A 24598-nucleotide genomic window follows, 5' to 3' on the forward strand; every position below is an offset into this window, starting at 1 on the left:
GGGTGGGTCTTGATTACTTTCTGAAGCCCTATAAAAGAGGAAAAATTTTGGAGAATGAAGGAGATTCAGAGAGAGCAGAGAATGCTGCAACACCACGAAGCAGAGTCCACAAGCCAGCAACCTTTGGAGATGAAGAAGGAAAATGCCTCCCGGGGAGTTTCATGAAACCAGAAGCCAGGAGAAGAAGCTAGCAGACGATGCCATGTCTGCCATGTGTCCTTCCAAATGAGAGAGGAACCCTGACCATGTTCACAATGTGTTTTTCCAGATGAGAGAGAAACTGTGACTGTGTTTGCCATGTGCATTCTCACTTGAGAGAGAAGCCCTGAACTTCATCAGCCTTCTTGAATCAAGGTATCTTTCACTGGATGCCTTTGATTGGCCATGTCTATAGACTTGTTGTAATTGGGACATTTTATCAGTCTTAGAACTGTAAACTAGCAACTTATTAAATTCCTCTTTTTAAAAGCCATTCCGTTTCTGGTATATTGCATTCTGGCAGCTAGCAAACTAGAACAATATCTTTTTGAGCAAGCAGGAAACTAATTTCTAGAGTGGATGCAACATTTTACATTTCCACCAACAATGCACAAAGTTTCCTATTTCTACACATCCTTGTCAGCACTTGTTACTTTCCACTTTTTAAATAAAAGCTGCTCTAATTGGCTGGGTATATTACATTATGGTTTTGATGTACATTTTCATAATGGCTAATGATATTGAGCATATTTTCATGTGCTTATTAGCAATTTGTATAGCTTCTCTGGAAAAATCCCTTTTCAAGTCCTTTGCCTATTTCTGTAATAAAACCTTTAGAACCCTCCTCATTTCTTTCTGTGAAACTTTTCTAATATTTTCTTTGTAGTCACTATGGGGCATAAATTTAACACCCTAGATCTATAACAATCTCATTTGGTTTGATACCAACTTAACTTCAATATCATATATTCACTATGTTTCTGTTGTACTCCTCCAATCCCTCATCTTTTCTAATTTTGGTATACTGAAAATTAAGTACCCAGCGAATCTTTTACATCTAAGTATTTATGTGTTCCTACAAGAAGTTTTATTTTCTTGTTTTATTTAAACTTGTGTAGTTTCCACTTCTTCAGTTGTCTCTACTATTTCTATTACACTCAAGTTAGGATGCATTACAATACCTACTGTAAATCAACGGTTTCTAAATACAATTTTGCCAGTAAAGCATCCTTGATAAAAGCAAACAGCAGGTCTGAGGTGGCAGGTACACAAGATAGACCTAAAATACCTCACTTTACTTTTGCCCAGAAAACAAAAGAAGTTATCAGAAATCAAAGGTATCACACCAAAGAATTCAGGAGTTTACATGACAATATATAATCTACTGTAGTGGATTAAAACACATCAAATACAAAACAATTTTACTAATTCAAAATGATAGTAAAGAGCAAAATATCATTGTCCACTATTTAAATATCTTTTATGTATATTCATAATACATTTAAAAATAAACAAATGAGAATATCCAGAAAACAAAAAATACAAAGAGGATCTGGGTTCTTCAGGATGACACAAATAGTCATTATCATAATAATACCTAGTCCACATGATTATTAGAGACAGAAACAGCAAGATGTGAGAACATGCTTCGAAAACTTCAAAGTTACGTGCAGAGAAGTGATGTTATTTTAAGGCTCTTTTCAAATAAAAACACTGAAATACAGACTAAAAGTTCATTCAAGTCATACAATCAAAGCTTCTTAACAGAGAGGAGACATCCCAGACCTCAATCACAGCTCTTTCCAGATTTCCAGACAGAGACTTAACGATTGAGTTAGAAGGAGACTTACTTTCCTCCAAAACAGTAGCATTTCTGGAATAGATGCCATATTTTCAAACCTAGTCAAAACTATAGAATGTATCCATTTTGCTATTCATTTTTGTGATGAGACTAAGTGTCAAGCGCTTTAAGTGCATTTTTGTCTAATTCAGTGTACTTTTAAAGGGATATTTGGAAAGGAAAAGAGTTTCGTTGACTGCTGGCCCTGCAACTTCACATCTATCACCAGCTGCTTGCAGCAGATGCAAAACACCACCGGAAAGAAAATACATTTCCTGTCATGAACGTTTGTTCTTTTTTTAACTTTAATCCATTGTCCATAATTTTCCATGTCCAAAACAATAGAGGTGCCATCTGAACACTGTTGTTTTAATGTTTTCCAGATGGCTATTTTTCAGACTATGGCCATCATACTCATTGCTCCATCATCTGGAAATCTAGATGGAAGGTACAAATCACCCTGACTCCTTTAGAGAGTGTGATAGTGAATTTGATAGGTCAACTTGGCTAGGTTATGGTGTCCAGTTGTTTGGTCAAACATTGACCTAGATGATACTCCGAAGGTACTTAGTAGATGTGGTTAGCCTCTATTCAGTGGACTTCAAGTTAAGTGTGTACCATGGGTGGGTCTCATCCAATCAGTTGGAGGTCTTAGGAGTAAAGAACTGAGTTTCCTAGATATGAAGAAATTCTGTTTCAAGGCTACAATATCAACCCCTCGGTTTCCAGCAGCTGGCTTGCTGTACTGATATCAGACTTGCCAGACCCCACAATAGTGTGAATCAATTCCTTAAATTAAATTTCTTAAAGTACATGTACATATGACCTGCTGGTTTTGTTTCTCCAGAGAACCCTGAATGACGCAGAGGAAAAGGAGGCAAGGAGGAACTTTCTATACCTGTGTACCTACTTCCAGCTGCATATAACAGTGCCCCCTTCATTCTTGATCTCACCAGTCTGTAGAGAAAGGATGCTATTTAGTTTGGAGTTGTATTTAGTTTGGAGTTGTAAAGTCCCAAACCATTAATATAAAAATCAGCAAAGACTCATTAGATTAAAGCCAGGTTATCAAATCCGCATACAGAGGGTCCCTCCTGACCTAAACGTGCCAGACTGCCTAAAATTTACCAAATTAAAAACAAAATCTTCTAACTTCAATAGTGTACAGGGCATATCCCTGAAGAATAACTACACATACTTGAATATTGCAAATATCAGGATTAATTAAATTCATCTGTTTTTATTTTATCAACATACCTGCTATTCTTATGATTTCATAAAAAAAATTTTATTGATCTTTAATCTACAGACATTTGAGGAAACTGTAAAATATTGACCTAAATGATCTAGCCACAAGTTTGCTGAGTTATTCCACAGCTCAGCAATTTGAATTTGATGAAAATTTTAAATATTAACACTGAATTTTAAAAAGAAAGTCTTTTAAAGTAGTTTTAAATGTTTTTTTTAAAAGGTTGGCTTTTATAGGCTTTGATTTTTTAAGTCCATACAATGTTTTATTCAACATAAAAGCCACGAATATAATGTCAAGATTTTCCAAAGCAAACATGTCTATAAATTAATTACCTAATTAAGTACTGCATTTGAAATATACTCAGTATAAAAAGTTTTAATTTGCTTAGGAAGCTTCGGGGAATTGTATTTCAATTTTTCTTCAAAGTCATATAATAAGCACCCAAAACAAATATAAAAACAAAAACCCCATTTTCATCTAATTTCTAAGCCACCATCATCAGTTCATGCTTTAAAAGACACCCTACTTTTCCTGACACAAATCCATTCTAAAAATAAAAATATCCCCACTGAAAAATATTTGAATAATAGCGCTTGAATCCTACCATGAGTCTGAAAATACTTGATATTTTAATTCTGTTAGAATAACCTTTCATGGTGACTACTTTAAAAGAAACTCATTAAATTTAAGGAAAATAACACTTATGTAATTAGTATATAAAACTGCATGTTATATCATTCTTGATAAATTCAAGTCAAAGGTTTCACCATGGAATAGGAAATCACAACTTCTACTTCTGAGATAACTACTGAGAATACTTTTTTTTTTTTTGGTGCACAGTTCAGGAGTTGAACCCAGGTCTCCCGAATAAAAGGCAGGCATTCTAACCACTGAACTACCCGTGCACCTGAGAATACTTTTAACAGTTAACAAATGGCCATCTGAAGTCCTTAATCAGATGATATTCCAAGGTACCCCACTTAAGAAAATAGCAAAAACAACTTTATCTAAAGGTAATCAGTGTTCAGTCAATTTAAAGGAGACCAATAAATATCAAAGAGATATTGTGGGTTATGTAGCAACATGAATTTGTGAATAAAATAATGGATTAAAATGCAAATTATTATGTCTTTGCCCACTGGCTTAGTTCCTGAAAAAATATCCTGTAGGTTTCTAATTCAAGACGTCAGCTTCAACTCCTCCATCTATTTCCCTTCTTTCAACGCCATTAAAATTAAAGTAAAGAGTTCAATTCCTGGTGACTGCCTATGCAACAACAACAAAAAAATTAAAGAAACAAAATGGTATAAACTCCCCAAAGCATTGGGGTCTTCAGAATATAAGATAAAGCAACAAATTTCAGGAAGAGGAATATACATGGAGACACGGTAAATGTTAAAAGAAAATAAAAGAAGCCATCACCTAGAGCGTTGGTAGAGGAGCCACAATGTGGCAGGAGCAGGAGTGCCCTGGAGACTCCCAGAGTTGTAAGAAATGCCCTGAATGAAGAAGGGCATAGAGTAAGAAGTAGATGAATTCACAGAAAGCCTTGGAATCAGGAGTGGCCAGTTCCTTTCTGAAAGTATACACCAGCCAGGTGTTTCTTTTCACAGCCTTGAAGCCGAATTCCAGGAGATCATCTGAAAAAATTGTCTGCTTAGAGCTGTGCTGTACAATATGGTAGCCACATGCAAAATGTGGCCATGGAGACTTTGAAATGTGGCCAGTGCTCATTGAGATGTGCTATGAACAGGACGTCCACATTGGAGTTTGAAGATGTAGTACAAAAAAAAAATCTTATCTTGTTAGTAATTTTTATGTTGGCTACAAGTTGTAAGTTTAATATTTTGAAAATAAAGTTTAAATAAAATAGTTCAATAAGTGTGCCAGTTTGAAATTAAGTACCCTTAAAAGCCATGTTTTTAGAGTCTTGATTCAATATTGTAGGGTGCAAAGTTTTGATTAGGTTGTTTCCATGTTGATGTGACACAGCCAATTATGGTTGTGTGATCTTTTGATTAGATGGGGATGTGACTCCACCCATTAGTTTATTAGAGTCCTTTAAAAGGGGAGACATTTTGTAGAAAGTACAGTTGCTTCAGAACCAACATAGATGAAGACATGAGATGCTTGGAGTTCTGACAGAGAAAGCTGATACAGACAGAGACATCTGGAAAGGCAGACACCCCGGAGATACCAGGAGCTGAGAGAGCCACTGAAGCTAGCTAGGAACAGAGCCCAGCAGACATTACCCTGTGCCTTTTCTTGAGATGCTAAGCTAAGAGATGAAACCTAGAGTTTTGCCCAGGAGCAGCTAAGCCAGGACCCACTGACACCTAAAGAGAGAGCCACTGGAAACAGAAGCTGGAGGCAATGGAACCAGGAACAAGGACCACCAGATGCCAGCCAGTCCCTTTCCATCTAACAGATATCAGCTTTTCTTCAGAGTCAAGGTTTCTTTCTCTGGATGTCTTAGTTTGGACATTTTTATGGTATTGGAACTGTAAATTTGTAACTCAATAAATCCCCTTTATAAAAGCTGTTCCATTTCTGGTATATCTCATTCTGGCAGCATGAGCAAATGAAAACAATAAGTTAATTCCATTTGTTTCTTTTTAAATGTGGTCACAGAAAATTTAAAGTCACATCTGTGGCTCACATTATATTTCTATTGGACAGCATTGGATTAGAGAATAAAGAATCTAATATGAAAAGAGACGCCCCTGAGCAAAGCAGACAGCTCTTTTGTATTTAGGGTCCTCAAAAGTCTTAACCTACAAACTCCAAACATCCCAAATTTAGAAACCCCCAATTTCCTTAGCCCTAAAACCCCTACTCACAAACTCCCTTTCCCTAAAACTACAGCTAGAAGACACTTAAGTCCCACACTCAAATACAGTACTCTCAATGTTCTTGTTCCCTAACTTAAAAATATTAAGAGAACACTAACAACCTGAGACATTTTAGTAAAGTCTGTGAAACAAACTAATAGAAAAAATAAACAGAACATCAGATAAAAAATTAATTCAAATGAAATTGAAAGAAATAAAAATATTAACCCTAAAAGAAATGTTATTTAGTTTAAAAAAATAACTAGAAAATTAAACAATACTCTACAACTGGTATCCTCAGAGAAATACAAGAAAATATTTTATATTTAAAGCAAAAGATAGAAAGCTATGAAAAAGATAAGAAAGAAAAAGACCTGCAAATTTAAAGTATAATTGCAGTAAAAGAATTAAGTAGAAGTTTGGAACACGAAAGAGAAAATTTTTACAGTAACAAAACAAAATGAAAGAAAGGAAAGTTGAAAACAGATATACCCTGCTGCCTAATAGGAGTTCAAAAAAAGTATAAATATGAAAGAGAAAGAAATGATGAAGGGAATTTTCCAGACCTGAATGATGCAAACCCCCACACTAAAGGGCTCAATGTATGCCCCAAACAAAGACTAAAAAGAGTGCCTTAATTAGACACAACATTAGATAATACAGAATGCTAAAAGATAAAGAAGGCCCTCAAGTATGAGAAATTCAAAAAATAAAATGCATCAAACAAAATAATTAACGAGGTTCAACCTCAAAGAAACAAGAACAGGATGTCTTCAGAAACATCAGCAGCAATATTAGATGCTGAAAAACAGTAGAGCAATGCTGTACAAATTCTAAAAAAAGTAATCATTTTTCAACCAGAAAAATTTATCTGTTCAGACTGCCAATGATAGATGACAGCTGAATACACGCATTTTTCAGACATACGAAATGAAGACAACTTTTCCACATACCATTCCCTGGGGAGATCCCTGAGCATGCACTCCGCAAAACAAGACAATGACACAACACATAGGAAGACATAGGCTCCAGGAAATCATGAATCTACCTCACAAGAGCAATGAGTGAAAGGGGAAACTGTAAAATGAGCTGAGAGAATAAAAAAGGAGATATTTAGTGTTCTAGTTCTCTAGCTGCAGGAATGCAATATACCAGAAATGGAGTGGTTTTTAAAAAGGGGAATTTAATAAGTTGCTAGTTTACAGTTCCAAGGCCAAGAAAATGTCCCAATTACAACAGTCTATACGAATGTCCAATTTAAAGCATCCAAGGAAAGATACCTTGGTTCAAGAAGGCCAAGCACGTTCAATGTTTCTCTCTCAGCTGGAAGGGCACATGGTGAACATGGCAGCGTCTGTTGGCTTTCACGTGGCTCTACAAAAAAGACTCTCTCCAAAATGTTTCTTCTTTTAAAGGATTCCAGAAAGCAACTCCACCTTCAGTGGGTGGAGATACACTTCCATGGAAATCATCTAATCAAAAGTTACCACCCACAATTGGGTGGGTCACATCTTCATGGAATCAAAACGCTCCAACCCAGCAATATTGAATGACGATCAAAGGGCATGGCTTTTCTGGGGTCCATCACAGATTCAGACCAGCACATTCCACCCTTTGGACCCCAAAAAGACATGCTCTTTCCAGATGCAAAATACATTCATTGCTGGTTTGAAAGGAAGTATGCCCCCTAGAAAAGCCATGTTTTAATCAAAATCCCATTTCATAAAGATAGAATAATCCCTATTCAACACTGTATGTTTGAAGCTGTAAATCAGATGATCTCCCTGGATGATGTGATTTAGTCAAGAGTGGTTTTTAAGATGGATCAGGTGACGACATGTCTCCACCCATTTGGGTGGTTGATTGGTGTGGTAGTTAGATTCAGTTGTCAACTTGGCCAGGTGAACGTACCTAGTTTTGTTGCTGCAGACATGAGCCAATGGTACGTGAACCTCATCTGTTGCTAATTACATCTGCAGTCGGCTAGGAGGCGTTTCTGCTGCAATAAATGATGTTTGACTTAATTGGCTGGTGCTTAAATGAGAGCATGCAATGTAGCACAGCCTAAGCAGCTCGGCATTCCTCATCTCAGCACTCGCAGCTCAGCCTAGGCCTTTGGAGATACAGAAAGAAGTCACCCCGGGGAAAGTTGTTGGAACCGAGGGGCCTGGAGAGAAGGCTGGCAGAGACCATCCTGTGCCTTCCCACGTAAGAAAGAACCTCAGTGGAAAGTTAGCTGCCTTTCTTCTGAAGAACTAACAAAATAAATCCCTTTTATTAAAAGCCAGTCCATCTCTGGTATGTTGCATTCCAGCAGCTAGCAAACCAGAACAATTGGAATCCTATAAAAGAGGAAACATTTTGGAGAAAGAAAGAGATTCAGAGAGAGCAGAGCAGAATGATATAGCCATGACAAGCAGAGTCCTCTAGCCAGTAACCTTTGGAGATGAAGAAGGAAAATGTCTCCCAGGGAGCTTCATGACACAGGAAGTCAGGAGAAGAAGCTAGAACATGATGCCACATCTGCCATATGCCCTTCCAGATGAGAGAGGAAACCTGACTGTGTTCACCATGTGTCCTTCCACTTGAGAGAGAAACCCTGAACTTCTTCAGCCTTCTTGAAGAACCAAGGTATCATTCCCTGGATGCCTTTGACTGGGCATTTCTATAGACTTGTTTTAATTGGGACATTTCTTAGAACTGTAAACTACCAACTTATTACATTTCCCTTTTTAAAAGCCATTCCATTTCTGGTATATTGCATTCTGGCAGCTAGCAAACTAGAACACATAGAATAGATGGTCTTGAAAAGAACATAGAAGTATGATAAGATTTGGTGTGAAGTATAAAAATCATTTGAACTGACAATAAGACACTTCAACCCCATTTAATGGCACATAAGTCATAGCAATAGACCTGTAGAGAAGGAAACATAAGTCCAGCATAGTGGCTATGCACACAATAGTGTTTATATTGTCATAAAATCATAAGAGCTGCTCATTTTTTTATTTTTAGAATCAAGCCAGAGTCTAATTAAAGATGAATTACATATTGTAACAGAATATAATTTAATATTTAAATATTGCCAACATAGATGTGGAAGGAGGTATAGAAAAGTAGGGGTCAGGGTGGGCATGTTTATAGAGAGAGGAATCCAGGTTCACTGTTTAATGACTTCAAAGCGACTTTGAAATGACTTCGAAGATGCAAAAGTGGCTAGTGAAAGAAGTGAGAACAGAAGTATGACATGGTTAGAAGGACAAGAGGGGCCAATTTCATATCCATCATAACAAGAAATCAATGAAAATCAGTAAAGTTGATAAATCAAGGAGTAGAAATAACAGCAGAAGATTGAAAAATGGGAGTGATAATCAGAAATAGAAGACTGTTAATCGTATCTGTCTTTGGGGGATATGGGACAGCAAGAGGAAAACTGGGCCAAGGGGTTGTGGCTTATAACCCTAATTTATTTAAACTGGCTCTGGAAATGCATATATGTGTGTCATTTTGACATTTTTAAGCATTAAAATATGCCAGAGCTCACAATTTTGTCATTTGGCCAGGTGTGATGCCCTGTTGTGCTGTTGCTGTGGACTTAAATCATCAGCACGTGAAACTCCTCTATGGCTGATTACATCTGAAGTCGGCTAAAGGGAGTAGTTTCTGCAACGAGTGACGTTTAATTTAGCTATAGGCTTAAAAGGGAGAGGTCAGAAGAGAGTTTAGCAGCTCAGCATCCTCATCTCAGCACTTACAGCTCAGCCCAGACCATTGGAGATGCAGATAGGAATCACCTGGGGGAAAGTGTTTGAACCCAGAAGCCAGGAGGGAAGCCTTGCAGACATCCACCATGTGACTTCCTATGTGACAGAAAAAGCCAGAGGAAAGCCAGCTGCCTTTCCTCTAAAGAACTATATTCATAACTACATAAATCCCCTTATTAAAAGCCAATCCATCTTCTGGTATGTTGCATTCTGGCAGCTTTAGCAAACTAAAACACCAGTTATAGACATAGAAAATAACTGAAAAGTCCATTTGGGACACATTGGATAATATAATGTCCAAATGAGATATGGATCAATAATCACTCAGTGATTACACTGATTAACCCTTTAATTGCACTTGAAAATTAAAATAAATTAACCATCAGTCAAGATTATCATAAAGGTGCTTAAGATTGGTTACCTTTAAGCCATACACAAAAATCAAGTCTAGGTGGATTATAGATATAATGTAAAAGGTAAAACAAGAAAAAAGAGGTCCTAAATGAAACTAAAGGAAAATATCTTCATGAACTCGAGAAAGGTAAAGAGTATCTACACATAACACAATAGGCATTAAATATAGAGGAAAGGATTTATAAATTGGATCCCATATAATTTCTGTTCATCAAAAGACATCATTAGTGTCTTTTGCCAAGAAAAAGAAATATATTATACTTCAATTAAAAGCTTAAAAAAAGAGATACAGAACATTAAAAGAGCAAAAAGTCAAGCAAAAAGTTAAACTGTTTGTAAAACACACCATTGAATAAGGGTCCATTTAAATAAAATAGAAGAACTCTTACAAATCAATAAAGAAAAAAAAAAACAAAAGAAAAGAAAAAACAGGAAACCCAAGAGAAATACAGTCAAAAGACAAAAACAGACAATTTCCAAAACAAGATATCCAAAGAGTTATTTAGAAAATTGGAAATGTTCTCAAACTCATTAGTAATCAGGGAAATGCTAATTAAAAGCACAGCAAAGTATCCCTTCATATACACCAGAAGGGTTAAAATTAAAAAGACTAAAAATACAAATTGTTGGTGGGTATGTGGAACAAGACTTTTCATACACTGCTGATGGAAATGTTCATTGGGGATCCATTTTGAAAATCATTTGGCATCATCTGCAAAAGTTAAAAATATGCCACCCTATGATCTCGTAATTCTACTCCTACATCTATACCAAACAGAAATGCATGTGCATCAAAACACATGTGCATGTGCATCAAAATACATGTAAAATAAAAGCATCCACACATCCCCAGAAGCATTATTCATAATAGACAAAAGCTAGAATCTAAATATCCAATAATCTTAAAATAATAAATTGTGTTATATATATATACATATACACAATGAAAACCAAATAAATTGCAGCTACAGGCAACAGTTCAGGTGGATCTCATGAAAATAAAACTTCAGGGCAAAGCAGTCATACAAAGAAGCACGTACACTGTGAGTTTTAAAGTAGAGCAAAACTAAACTGGTGGTAGAAGTCAGGTTAATAGTTTCTCCTCTGGATGGGAAAAGAGCTATGTTGTGTGATGGTTACTTGAATGGTGTTTTAGTTTGTTAAAGCTGCCAGAATGCAATAAACCAGAAATGGAACAGATTTCAAAACCCGAATATATTAAATTGCAAGTTTACAGTTCTAAAGCCAGGGAAACTTCCAAATTTAGGCACCAACAAGAGGTTACCTTCACTTAAGAAAGGCCAATACCATCTGGAGTACCTCCATCAGCTAAAAAGTCACATGGGTGGCATCTGCTTGAGTCTCTGGCTTCTGGACACTTCAGCTGGGAAGGCACATCGTGACATCTGCTAGTTTTCTCTCATTTCATAAGGCTACCCTAGGGGCATTTTCCTTCTGCATCTCTAAAAATCTCTGGTTACATGGGCTCTGTCAGCACTGGAGCTTTTTCCAAAATGGTTCCCTTTTAAAGGGCTTCAGTAAGCAACCCCGACTTGAATGGGTGGAGACACACCTCCATGGAAGCTACCTAATTGAAAGGTACCACTCACAATTAGGTGGGTCACAAATGAAAACAATCAAAGAGATCCCACCCAGCAATACTGAATGAGGATTAAAGAACATGGCTTTTCCAGGGTATATGACAGTTTCAAACCAGCACATTCCATACCCTGGACCCCAAAAAGACATGTTCTTTCTATATACAAACACATTCATTCCATTACATTATCACAAAACCTTAAATCATTTCAGTCACAATAAGAAATCAGAAACAGTACAAAATCTCATCAAAGTCAGAAACAAGCAGAGTCTGTCCTAAAGCAAAATCCTTCTCTGGTTTTGAACCTATCAAACTCAGAACAAGTTATCTGCTACCAATTCACAAGGGAGAGACAGTCATAGGATACATGTTTCCATTCCATACGGAGAAATTGGAAGGAACACAGATGTACCCAGATCCAAACAGTTCCAACAACCTGCAGGGCAAATTCCAATAGATTTCAAAGTCTGAGAATCATTTATTGTCGGCACTTTAGAAAGTGGCCATCCCACCCTTTCCAAGGGCCTATACAGCAGCTGGCTCACTCCAAATGCTGGGGTGAGAATTGGAACCTAGAAGGACATTGGGGGGACCACCTTTTCTCCACTCTCTCCAAGCACTGGGCAACACTGGGGCTCTCTGCCATCTTCGGGGAACACACTCAACCTTCTCAGAACAATGTGGTGGCAGCAAGGTTCTCCCCAATGCCCAAGGAATGTGCTCCACCCTCTCCGAGGCCTGGGGTACTGAAATTCTTGCCTCTGCCTTTGGAACAAACTCACCCCCTCCAAGTGCATGGTTGGGTCTGCACTCCTGGCCCAAGGTTTCTTGGCTTCAGACCTTAGCATCCATGGTTCTGCCTTTGAAGTTATTTTTCCTTCAATTTGTCCTTCTTCTATCCCTTTTCATCCAGACTGGCAGTGGTTCCATTTATACAGGTCCCGCAACACTCTTGTTGGTTTTTGTGCAGTATTCTGGGATCATGCCCATCAGACAAAACGACTTTCCACAAATCTTTTCCAGACAACTCCATCTCAAATCTTTGCTTGTCCTGTAATAGACACTGTGGGGGGGAACCACCTTTTCTGCTTTGACTGCTTCCATGTTTGGTTAAATCCTCATGTGAGGCACTATTTTCTGGGTCTCACTTTCTGGAAGCCCAGAATTTTCCAGACCATCAATTTTTGGTTTCTTTGTACCCAAGGGTTCAGTTCTCAGCTTATCTCTTTCCTGTTGCATTTTACTATAAGCTACAAGGAGAAACCAGGTGCCTTTTCCATGTTTAGTTTGGAAATTTCCTCAGCTAAATATCCTTAGAATTTAAAGGATCATAGCCTTTAAATTTTAACTTCCATCCAACAGTAGTAATCAATTTGGCCAAAGTAACTGACATTTTAAAACAAGAGTTGCCTTCCTTCCAGTTTGCAATGACACATTCCTCATTTCTGTCTAAAGCCTTATGAGACATATCTTTAGAGTCCACACTTCTACCAACAGTCTCTTCAAAGCATTCCAGGCCTTCTCTATCAAGTGCCCCAAAATTCTTCCAAAATCATCCCCTTATCCATTTAAAAAGTCATTCTAACATTTTTGGTATTTGCAAACTGCAATACCCCACTTCACTGGCACCAAAATCTGTTTTAGTTTGTTAAACTTTCTGGAATGCAATATACCAGAAATGAAAAGGCTTTTAAAAAGGGAATTTATTAAACTGCAACTTTACAATTCTGTGGTCATGAATATGTCCAAATTATAGGTACCAATGAGTGGTTCCCTTCACTCAAGAAAGGCTGATGCCATCCAGAACATCTCTGTCAGCTCAGAAAGCACGTGACAATGTCTGCTAGCTTTCTCTCCTCATTTCATAAGGCTTCCCCAAGAGGATTTTCCTTCTGCATCTCCAAAGATCTCTGGCTGTGTGGGCTCTATAGGCACTGCAGCTTTTTCCAAAATGGCTCCCTCTTAAAGCACTCCAGTAAGCAACCCCACCTTGAATGGTGGAGACATATCTCCATGGAAACAATAAAGATACTACCCAGCAATTGAATGAGGATTAAAGAACATGGTTTTTCTGGGGTACACAACAGTTTCAAATGAGCATAAATTAGTTCACTTTGTGAGAATTCATTGAGTTGGTTTTGCTATTGTGTCACATTTGTGTCTATTATACTTCAATTCAAACATTTAAGATACATTTATGAAGTGAAACTTGCATCTCTCTGTATGCTAACTGGTGTTAAAGGTTACTTCAAACATCGATAAAACACCTTAATACAGAACAGTGAATAAACTAATGCTTCCAGACTGTGATTTCAATTGTAAATTTTATCAATTTGAGCTTAATCAAATCTATCCTGGCAATCAGTGAGCAGCCTTTGCCTAATTTGCTTAATCTAAGTCCCCAAACATTACATTGCATGTGTGCCCTTTTTAAATATAGGTAGGGTAGATAAAGAAACCCTTTTACAATCCTGAAATTCCAAATCAACTTCAAACCTACCCTCACACTTGTCTTTTCTTTACAAAATGAACATATTTTCTTTCCTCTATATTCTTTCTCCCTGGAATGGAGATAGCACTTCTTTTATCCCAAGGTGGGATTTTTTAGATACAATTTACTTTCAGTGATCTAAGATTAATTTACCCATTTTTAGAACAATCTCACAAGTTGTATCTATTAACCATCTAGAATCTTCTATCCATGACATCTAGAATCTTCTATCCCTATTACCTCCTGCAGTTGGGACAGGTCAATCCCTTCATCTTCTACTACCTGACGTAGAACCTGCAGTCAATTATCCATCCAGGCTTTTCCACAGCCTGTTCTCCTGCAGTGATTTTTAACCCACAATACAGTATTTTACATAATTCCCTATTTAATTTCATGTTCATTTTAGTCAATTATTTTGGCTTGACTGAAACATCTAGCTTTATATCTTGGAAACTTAATGAACCGTTTTGATGCCTCAGTTTGAGATATCAAAAAGTACTCAAGAAGGAGAGCTAATATCAGGGTAAAATGGGCATATATGGGGTGTGCAAGCACACGCATGCAAGGAGAGTGTTTACACATGCAGATGAATATGCGTGTATACACACTATTTTAACATAGTTATGAAAGTTTTGCTAAAATAGTGTATAGTGGATGTTGATAGTGAATAAGGAAAGCGCTATAATAAACAACATGGAAATTGCTATCAGAAAGTACCAAATCACTTTCTTCTTCTCTGAAGAGGAGTAAAACACTACCTAATCCTGATTTTAAAAATAAATCAATAAGATAGCAGGGATTTTCACCAGTATCCTCCATGGCAAGATGATTTCTCTTCCTTTAATGGCATGTCAGGGATGAAACAGGAGCTTTGAGAGAGCTGAACCCTTTGGGGAATATCTTCAGTGGTAGACTTAAAGTCAACATTTATAGGAAAAGTGTCCATAATTCTCAGTCTATAAAGCCAAAAGTGTTTTGCAGGCTTACATCTCAGAGTCATAAAGAGGTTTGAGAGTGATAAAATTTCCACCATAATAAATCTTGGTCAATTAGAAAGGTGCACTCTATACATGTCCTAATTTATAATTTCAGCTTTGCTACCAGCAATGATGAACTAAATGATTCTCACTAATCCTCAAATGAGAACAATTAGAAAATGCATAATGCAAAAATCATGTGTTTAAAGGCACCAAGAGAACCAACGGAGCAGTGAGAAATTTTAGGACCAGGAACCAGGAGGAGACAGAAGTCCTGAAAGAATAACAGGTGTGGGGGCCACTTCCCAGGGTCATATGATGATTTCTAAAGCGATGTGTAAGAAGCTAAAAATTAGAGCAGACCAGGACACACTCAAGAGCTAGGGGAACAAAATAAGAATCAGGGCCCACTAAATAAAGAAAAATCCTAATAAATATCCTAGATTTTTATCCTAGGGTGTATATGCAAAAAAACAAAAACAAAAACAGAAACAGACTACTCTTCCAGGAGTTAAAGCCCACTTCTCAATTTCTCAATCTCTACTTGGAGTAATGTAATTTGGGATTCTTAGTGTCCCTGGCCCAGCTGTTGGTCAGAAGTAAACATAAAACCAGAGCAAGATAGTATCCTCAAGACCCTCAGTTTATCTCACCGGGTGTCACATATTATGTTTGGGGCAAAATAAAGAACAGGTTTAGAAGGAGCAAAGATCATGTGACTGAAAATCAAAAGTGAAAACAGATAATAGAAAGACATGCTTAGATACCTAAGGAATTTTAGGTATGGATGGAGCTAACAGACAGGAGTTGTAAAATAATTCCTTACTGAAGAACTATAAAACAAGAATAAGATCTAGAAAATGTAACAAAAACTAACAGAAAAGTAAAGTAAAAAAAGGTAAAAAGCGCAATATCGGAAATTTTAAAAACAAGTCAACACATGAGATTAACAATGGATAAACACAATAAAGACAGAATTTGTGGATTCAATATAGGTCAACCAAAAATAGCTTGAATAAAGCAAGGAGAGGCAAAATACCAGGAATTACAGAAAAGAATATGAGATATAAGATAAAAAGTAGGTTTTTTAAAAAAGCACTAATGATATTTTGGGCTGGATATTTTCTTGTTGTGAGAAGTTGTCCTGTATATTGTACAAGGTTTAGGAGCATCTCTGCCCTCTACCCACTAGATGCTGGGTTAGCATTCCAGTACCCATATGATAACCAAAAATCTCTAGATATTGTCAAATATCTTCTAGAGGACAAAACTGCCCTTCACGGAGAATCACTTAGCAAAAGTAAAAAGCTGTGGCAAACAATGAATTGCAGACTCCCTCAAAAAAGAGACAGATAATGGAGCAAAGTAACAGTTAAAGAAAACAATGGTGAAAATTTTCCAAAACGTATGAGTAATACCAAGTAGCAGACTCAAGAAGCAGACTGCATCCTAAGCAGGTAAACAAAACAAACCCAGTAAAAGTGCTGAGAATACAAATAAGAGAACATTTTAAAAGCAGTAAAAAAAAATAAGAAAAACAACAGAGCATGCTCAAAGGAGCAACCGGACTGACAGCTTACTTTTTTTTTTTTTAGTATTTTTTTTAATGTATTTTTGTTGAAATATTTTCTCTCACCATACAATCCATCCAAAGTATACAATCAGCGGTTCACAATATCATCACAGAGTTGTGAATTCATCACCATGATCAACTTTAAAACATGAAAAAAGAAAACCCAACATCCCTACCCCTTACTCCTCCCTCTTATTGGCCTCTAGTGTTTTAATGTACCCAATTTCAAGACTTATAATAGACATATATTAACTAAAACAGTATAGTATATCTATATAACTATATATATATATGATTTTTGGTATTATCTTATATTTCCTTTTATTAGATTGCAGCTTCCAGATTTTTAGAAGCTGTAGTTACAAGAGAGTGGAACAAAATAGTTGGGCATTTGGGATTTGCTATTGTAGATGGCACCCATGGAATCTAATATCCTCAGGGCTCACATGTTATTTGAAATTTCTGTGGTGCCTCTCTGCTCATGTGCATCAATTAATATACATATAAATATGTCAGTGGAATAATACAAAACATCCCGAAAAAGATCCATACAAACACCAGCAACAGACTGTTTTTTTCTTTTTGTAATATGGTTATACAATCATTATCAAAAATTAGGGCTATATCTTAAGAGAAGTAATAAAAGTCAGGAAGCAATGAAATGATATGTTCAAGGTGCTTAAAGAAAGTAGTTGCCAACCTAAATTCCTTATCTTTGGAATTATCATTCAGAAATGAAAGCAATATAAAAATATTTTAGACAAGTGAATATGGAGAGATTTTGTCACTGGCAAACCAATATGGAAAAAAAACACTAAAGAGTGGAAGAAAAATAATCACAGCTGGAGGCTAGGTAATGCTGGAAAGAATGAAAAGCAATAGAAAGGTTAAAATGTGGGTAAATAAAAAAATACTGACTGCAGAAAATAATTATTTATTTCTAAAAATATCAAAATAAAATATATAACAGTAATAGCATGTAAGTTGGAATTATGGAGTTAACATGTGAACAGAATTAAAGTATTCTAAAGTCTTCCCCTGTACAGGAAAGTATATGACTTTCATTAGACTTTAATCAAGGATTCATGCTACTCCAGATCAACCACAATAATAAGAAAAGTAAGAATGTATAACTAACAGTCTAAGAGAAGGGAAAATTGGAATCGTATAAAATACATCATCAAAACCAAGTGAATGCATGCAAGGAGAGAAGGAACACAGGAGAGGAAAGACAAATGGAAAGCAAATAGCAAAGAACAGATCTGAGCACAAACATATCAGCAATAACATTAAAAAGACAAAAACTGTCATATTTGATTTTTAAAATTATATGCTGCTTACAAAAGACATCGTGAATCATTTCAACAAAAGCTTTAAAAATAATTTCCAAAATGAAAGAGGAATAGGAATTGAATATACAAAGTGATGGTTAAAATTATATTTTAAAACTCATATTCATTTTTATTTAGGCTACTTATACCACCTTAAAATCAATACTTGTTAATATTGTTTAAGGCACCAGAAATGGTGTGATGCCATTATAATTTCTAAATGCAACTATAATAAACATAAAGAAAAGATAATATGAATGACACCAGATGTTTTGGTTAATGGTAATTTGGGTGATTTCTTCTATCTTGCCTCCTTTATAATTCAGTTTTCTTCACTAAACATATATTACTTTTATAGTTTTAAGAAGTAACATTCCAAAAGAAATTACTTAAGATAATTACCTAGTTATATCTTGGGCATTTTTTCACAGAATGCTTCCTAGGTGTATCATTTTATAATTAATATTTATAATATTATTTAAATTATAGTTTGAGTATTTTAAATAATGTCTACTAAATGCAAAATCATTAGTATGATGCACATGAGCAGAGAGGCACCACAGGAATTTCAAATAACATGTGAGCCCTGAGGATATTAGACTCCATGGCTGCCATCCACAATAGCAAATCCCAAATGCCCAACTATTTTGTTCCACTCTCTTGTAACTAAAGCTTCTAAAAATCTGGAAGCTGCAATCTAATAAAACCTATAAGATAATACCAAAAATCACTGATGCATAATTAAATTATTTGTTTTACATCCTCATATAATTATGTGTTAATTCAGATTATTCATTTTAAACACCTTGCCTTCTGGACATGCTTTCTATAACTGTATAGATTTATTCTATGCATTATCAACACTGATACAGCCTTTAGGTATATATGCAGAGGCAACTGATATTTCATGAATAAAGGAGAAACATCCTGGAAACTTTTGGCACTTTTGAGCCTTTTATTTGCATCATTGCAAAATGATCTTTTAATGTATAATCTCATTCCTTGTCCAGTTACAAGTTCATGAACTAAATGAGTAATCACAAGTCAGAGAATGCATTTAGGAATAACCTATGCACTTTAACTTAACAAATTTATTTATGTAGCTACATGATGTTTTTATACAGTCATATACCATAGAGAGTATCTCTAAAACGGCTCTTTAATCTAACCCCTTCTCCATGTCTCTACCGCAGCCATCCTAGTTTAGGCTTCTGTCCTTGCCTACACATTCTCTCCTCTCTAATATGCCCTTCCCCCTACACACACATTATCTAAACGCAGATCTAAGTGGGTTTTGAACATCCCTCCCTGTTCACAAATCCACCATATTTTCCAACTTTCCTTCTCATGGTTCACCAGGGGCCTGTTGAATAGCAGAACAGAAAACAGTAAGTAAAACATTTTCTTTAAAGACTCATTCTTTGTCTTTAATACGTATGCACATTTCTGCATTCTAATCTATAATTTACACTTATTGAGCTTAATGCAAATATCATGCTTTAAATTGCTTCCATTTCTAGGAAGATATGTTATGGCAAGTGGAGCTTGCAGCTTCAGGAAACTCCTGGCAGAATACTTCCACATACCCTCAGAGATACCCAGACCAGAACTCAGGGCAAAATGTAATCTCTGCAGGGGCATTGAGGTAGATTGAATTATATACCCCATGAAAAGACAGGTTCTTGACCTTAATGCATGTTCCTATCGGTATGAAGCCATTTGTAAATAATTTTGAATAGTATCTTTGAATATGTGAAGCTGAGTCAGGGTGTGAACTCGTATATAAACAGGAGCTTACAAGGACTTATTCAGGTGTGGCCAACTGAATCAGGGTGGGTCTTTATCCCAATTACTGGAGACCTTATAAAGAGAAGAAACTAGAACAAAAGTCAGAGAAAGCCACAGGAAGAAGCTGGAAGTCAGCAGAGACCAGAAGAGCCTACATAAGGAAAGAGAAAAGGCCATATGACAAGACAGCACCAGAATCCCACAGATCTAGGGGAGAAAACACGATCTTGTTAACACCTTTAATTCTGGAATTCTAGCCTTCTAAACCAAGAGCCAGTGAATTGCTGCTGTTAAGCCAACCTGTTTTACGGTATTTGTCACGTAGCCTGTCAAACTAAAACAGACATTGGAGATATCTCACAATGTGCCTCCCCTACTCTCCCTGGACCCATCTCCCATCTCCTATTAGAGAATAATCCTTCTAACTGAACCCTCCATGTTCTGTTTCTAGGAGATACTTCTTACAAAAAGGGTCAGTAAGAAAAATATAAGTTTGGCAAATACTCTATTTCTCTCTTAGAGATTCTCAATAAAACAAGCACATTAAGTTTTCTGAGATCTCTTGCAGGAAAAACCTAGAGATAAATCAGGAACATATGTTCCTCAAATATACCTTGTTGAAAGCTGTGTTGTCTTCCACCTGCTCTTCCAGCTGTTCCTCACCATGTTTCCATTATCTGAACAGACTTTCTTACATTCTCCAACTGACAAACGCCTATTCAATTTTAAAATTCTAATCACCTCCTCTTTGAAACCATCCCCAGCTACCCTACTTGGAAATAAATGTTATCTCCTGAGCATATTTTCATCACTTTGGGTGGATCTTTATGGTAAATTTCATCCCATGTGGTAACCAGTCTCCTGAGCCAGACAGTGAGTTATCTAAAAGTAGAAATCATCTCTTATTCATATATGAATTCACAGACTTCTAGAGAAGTCTATCATAGGAACTCAATAAGTATTTGTGGAATTAACTGATGACAGAATAAATGATCTTTCACAATACACAAACTCTCTATAGCTCCAGCCAGGAAATATCAGCTGACATAAAGTAAGGACAATTACAAGGCTTGAAAAAGGCGTTGATCTCTAAAATGGCCCAGTTAGAATGAGCAAATGACCACTGGAACTGAATGCGTAAAGGGAATTTGGACCAGTCAAGACACTGCACACATGAATCATTTATGAGGGCCACGGTGTCTCTGTCCATGGTTCTGAGATTCCAGCTGGACAGACCTGGCTCAGCTTCAAAACCAGACAGGGCCAAGTCAAGCTGGAATACAAATGCTTGCATATTTCATTATTTCTGATATAGAGACTGCCTTTTCACCCAGGATCTCAGCACATGCACAATCAATCAGTTATGGTTCAGCCAGTTTAAATAGATTAATCTGATTTTGTTCAGCAGAAGAAAGTTATAAACTCTAAAGGAGGCAGCAGATGCAGAGCAAAGGAAATCAGAAGATGTGGATTCTCCTTGCAACCAGGGCTCTGATCTTGGACAAAGTGACCACACCTTCTAAGGCATCAACGTCCTTACCTTTCAGTTCAACAGCTAGATATTTAAAACTGAGCAAGTCTTTAGTGGTTTGTAAGCATTTTCTCTTGGTTAATCCTTTCAAAGCCCTGTGAAGTATTATTATTCTCATTTTACACGTGAGAAAGCAGAGCATAGAAAGTAAAATTAATTTGCTTAAGGCCACCCACGAAAAAGCAAGCATTGCCTGGCTGGGAAGTTCATTGAATTCCTGGCTAATTCCACAACAAAGTTGAGACCAAATTTCTCCCCTTTTCCCCCACCCTACTAACTTCTGGCTGCTAACCATGGTCCTTACATGGGTATCTCCTAACACTGGGACGTCAATGATGGCTTTCTTTCTTTCTTTTTTTTTTAAATTTTATAACCTGATGAAAGTTTTTTATTTAATTTTCACACTGTATAACTCAAGTGTATGCTCTCATAATTCCTCATATTAATCTGACTCCTTAAGGTGCTCCTAAAGAGGCAGAGGTGCTTATGAAGAAGACTGAAGCTTCTTAATGACTGGTCTTCTCTCCAAAAGGGATTTCCATAGCCTTAGGAGGTTATTGCTCACGCTCACTACTCGCACTTTTTGGATAAGTGGCTACTGCATCATTATGCCCCATGCAGCAGAAGGACACACTCCAAAAGAAACAACTTTGGAACAGGCAAACTGTCTGTTGCAGATCCTGGGCAAGCCTTTGGGGCAGGGGAGGGGGGAGATGGGGGAGGGAGGGTGGCCTCATTTTCTCGCCCTATCGTGCTTCATTTACAGAGTGTGTTAGCTCAGCTGCTTGGTTCTTTTGCATGTGGTTTTTGTATGAAAATGACAAATGACCAGTGTTAAGCTTTGTGTTTGTTTAACCATCAATCTCTTTAGCTTATTGCAAGGCCCAGTGAAGGACTACCACGCTCATTTTATTAACAGGAAATTCAAAACTCAGGACACTTAAAAAACTTAATTCGGCCATCCAGAAACCAACAGAACCAGAGCTCTCATAAGGGCTCCAGAACTCACCAGAGCTTGTCTTTGATAAACACTGAACTCCTTAAAGTAACAACAAAAGTCTTGTGTTCCCTCCTCTTCCTGGCCTCCTCACCTTCCCACCTCAATTTCCTACTGACCTAGCTTGGGTCAACTTCTAGAAGCTCTGTTTCAGTTTCTGTCCTTTCTTCTTTCCCATGTTTCAAGGTCTGTAAGCAGCAATGTTTGCTCTTCTGTGTCCCACATGACAGCATCTGTATTCCTTTACAGTTTTTCTCTTATGATAACATCCCCATCACATATATGTTAAGCAGGCATCATTCTGCCTGTAGGAAGAAATACACATTTCACATAGGCATAATATGGGAAAAAAGGCCATTCATCCAGCAGTTTTAACTAGGTTAAGTGATGGGAGATGTATGAACTATTAACGTGGGCATCTCTTTTTATGCAGGATTACGAAATATCACCTAGCTTCTTTCCCCTACTTTATCTAAAACCCCTCTGGTGGCTCTTAACACTTTCTACCTTGAGTTGTGGCTACTTTCACACCTTTCTAACCATAATCTTCCTACTGAACACCTCCCACTGTGCCACACCCCTAGTCCACTCCACGCCACCCTCAAACAGAATACAACAGAATAGACAAACCTGTTTTCAATGAAATAAGCAATTCTGTTAAATATTTGTATTGCATGAAGGACATACAAATGCAAATTGAATATCCAAAGCAGTCTAGAAGGGCTACAGAACAAACTCACACAGCTATTACACAGATTGTGCCAGTCTAAGTCGGCTCTGCTAAGGCTGTAGGCAAGAGGTTCTTAGGACAGACAACAGTGCCTGTGGTTAAGAGCCTTGTTCACCGTTAAGGGAAGTGCTACAGCACCTGCCCTCACCAGGGAGGCAGAAAAAAAAAATTAGATTACTGGAATCATGGTGGGGGTGGGAGCCTCTCAAAATCCCACAGCTGCCCCTCTGGCTCGCCAGATTCACTAGGCACAGAGCCCAGGGCCAGACCCCTATTCAAAGGGCAGCAGCGAAGTGTATAAATGGATAACAATGAATGCTAATACCCACCATACAGAAGACTCAATGTGGCATCCACACCCTGTTCCTGCTATTGATTCCTGGATCAGGATACTTTGCCCTGAGTTTCTGAGCTGAGAGAAAGGGAGGGCTGAAGTAGCCCCACGCACAGGTGGTCAGGGCGCTGGCAGTTTCATCCTGTCTCTTTTCGGACAGGGAAACAGAGGCACCCAGTGGAAGCAGGCCAGGGCGGAGGTCAGAGCGCTGACCCACCTCGCTCAGAACCAGCTCAGCCTCTGGGCCAAAGGTACATCACCCTGTCGCCCAACCTTTCAGGAACCAGCCACAGGCTGCGGTCCAAGAGCCCGCGGAGGGAGAGGGGAAGCCCGGCGGAGGAGCGGGGACTCACCACATCCATGATCTGCAGGAGGCTCAGCGAGAAGTAGACAGTGAGCGGCTGCGAGTCGTTGGCCACCGGCCTTTCCAAGGGGTTGTAGTTCTTGACCAGCTCCTTGTAGAGCTTCCTCTGGAACTCGCCTTGCAGGGACACTTTAAGAGGAGAGTCCGCCAGGCTACTCAGAGAAGGCCGGCAGCAGTGAGCCCCACGCCCACTTGCGCGCGCCCCCCGCGGGCCGCCCCCCGGCAGCGCCCTAGCTGCCCCTCGCCCGCGGGGAGAGAGCACCGGGCCCGAGCCGGCTTCTCCAAATCGTGCTCCGCCCTGGAGCGGGACGTACGGAGCCACCCAGAGCTACCCAGGATCTCGCGCTGGAGTGCAGGGAGGGGATACCCGGCGGCGGCGGCTTTACCGTGAAGGAAGGAGGCGGCCACTGCCAGCCACACGCCTCCCTGCGAGCCACGCATGTTGAGACTCCGAGCTGCTGCGGGCGAGTGACCAGTGTCCCGGCTCTGTCCCGGGCCTGCGCCTCTGACCGCCGAGCCCGCTCGCCCAGCCCGGCTCGCGCGCCTTTAAAGAGCAGCGCCACCCCCGGTCCCGGGGCGCCTCTCCACGTGACGGACCAGCCCCGCCCAAGCCCGCCTGGGAGGGCCTAAGCGGCGCGGCGGCCGGAGCTGCAAGAACCCGCGGCAGCCTGGAGAACTGCAGCCGCGGGTACAAATGGCAAATACATCCAGTCGCTGGGTTGGTGTCTTAGGACGTCCGCACATTCGTTTTCACTCCGCGAGCTCTGCTCCGCGTCTCGGGCCTCTCTGATGGCAGTCCAAG

At 38.4% G+C, this 24598-nt stretch overlaps 1 protein-coding gene across 1 annotated transcript in view; it reads right to left on the minus strand.

The window, feature by feature from the left end:
- Positions 1-24282, minus strand: part of LOC143652400 (neuronal acetylcholine receptor subunit alpha-7) — a 103433-nt gene extending 79151 nt beyond the window's left edge. Inside the window, exons 1-2 of the mRNA XM_077123998.1 lie at positions 24183-24282; positions 23786-23925 (exon numbers count right to left, since the gene is read on the minus strand). Coding sequence (XP_076980113.1) covers positions 23786-23925; positions 24183-24237 — 195 coding nt within the window. The 5' untranslated portion in view covers positions 24238-24282. The remainder of the gene's footprint in view (positions 1-23785; positions 23926-24182) is intronic.
- Between the last annotated feature and the right edge of the window lie 316 nt (positions 24283-24598).

Source organism: Tamandua tetradactyla, chromosome 12 (assembly GCF_023851605.1).
Source record: "Tamandua tetradactyla isolate mTamTet1 chromosome 12, mTamTet1.pri, whole genome shotgun sequence".
NCBI lineage: Eukaryota > Metazoa > Chordata > Mammalia > Pilosa > Myrmecophagidae > Tamandua > Tamandua tetradactyla.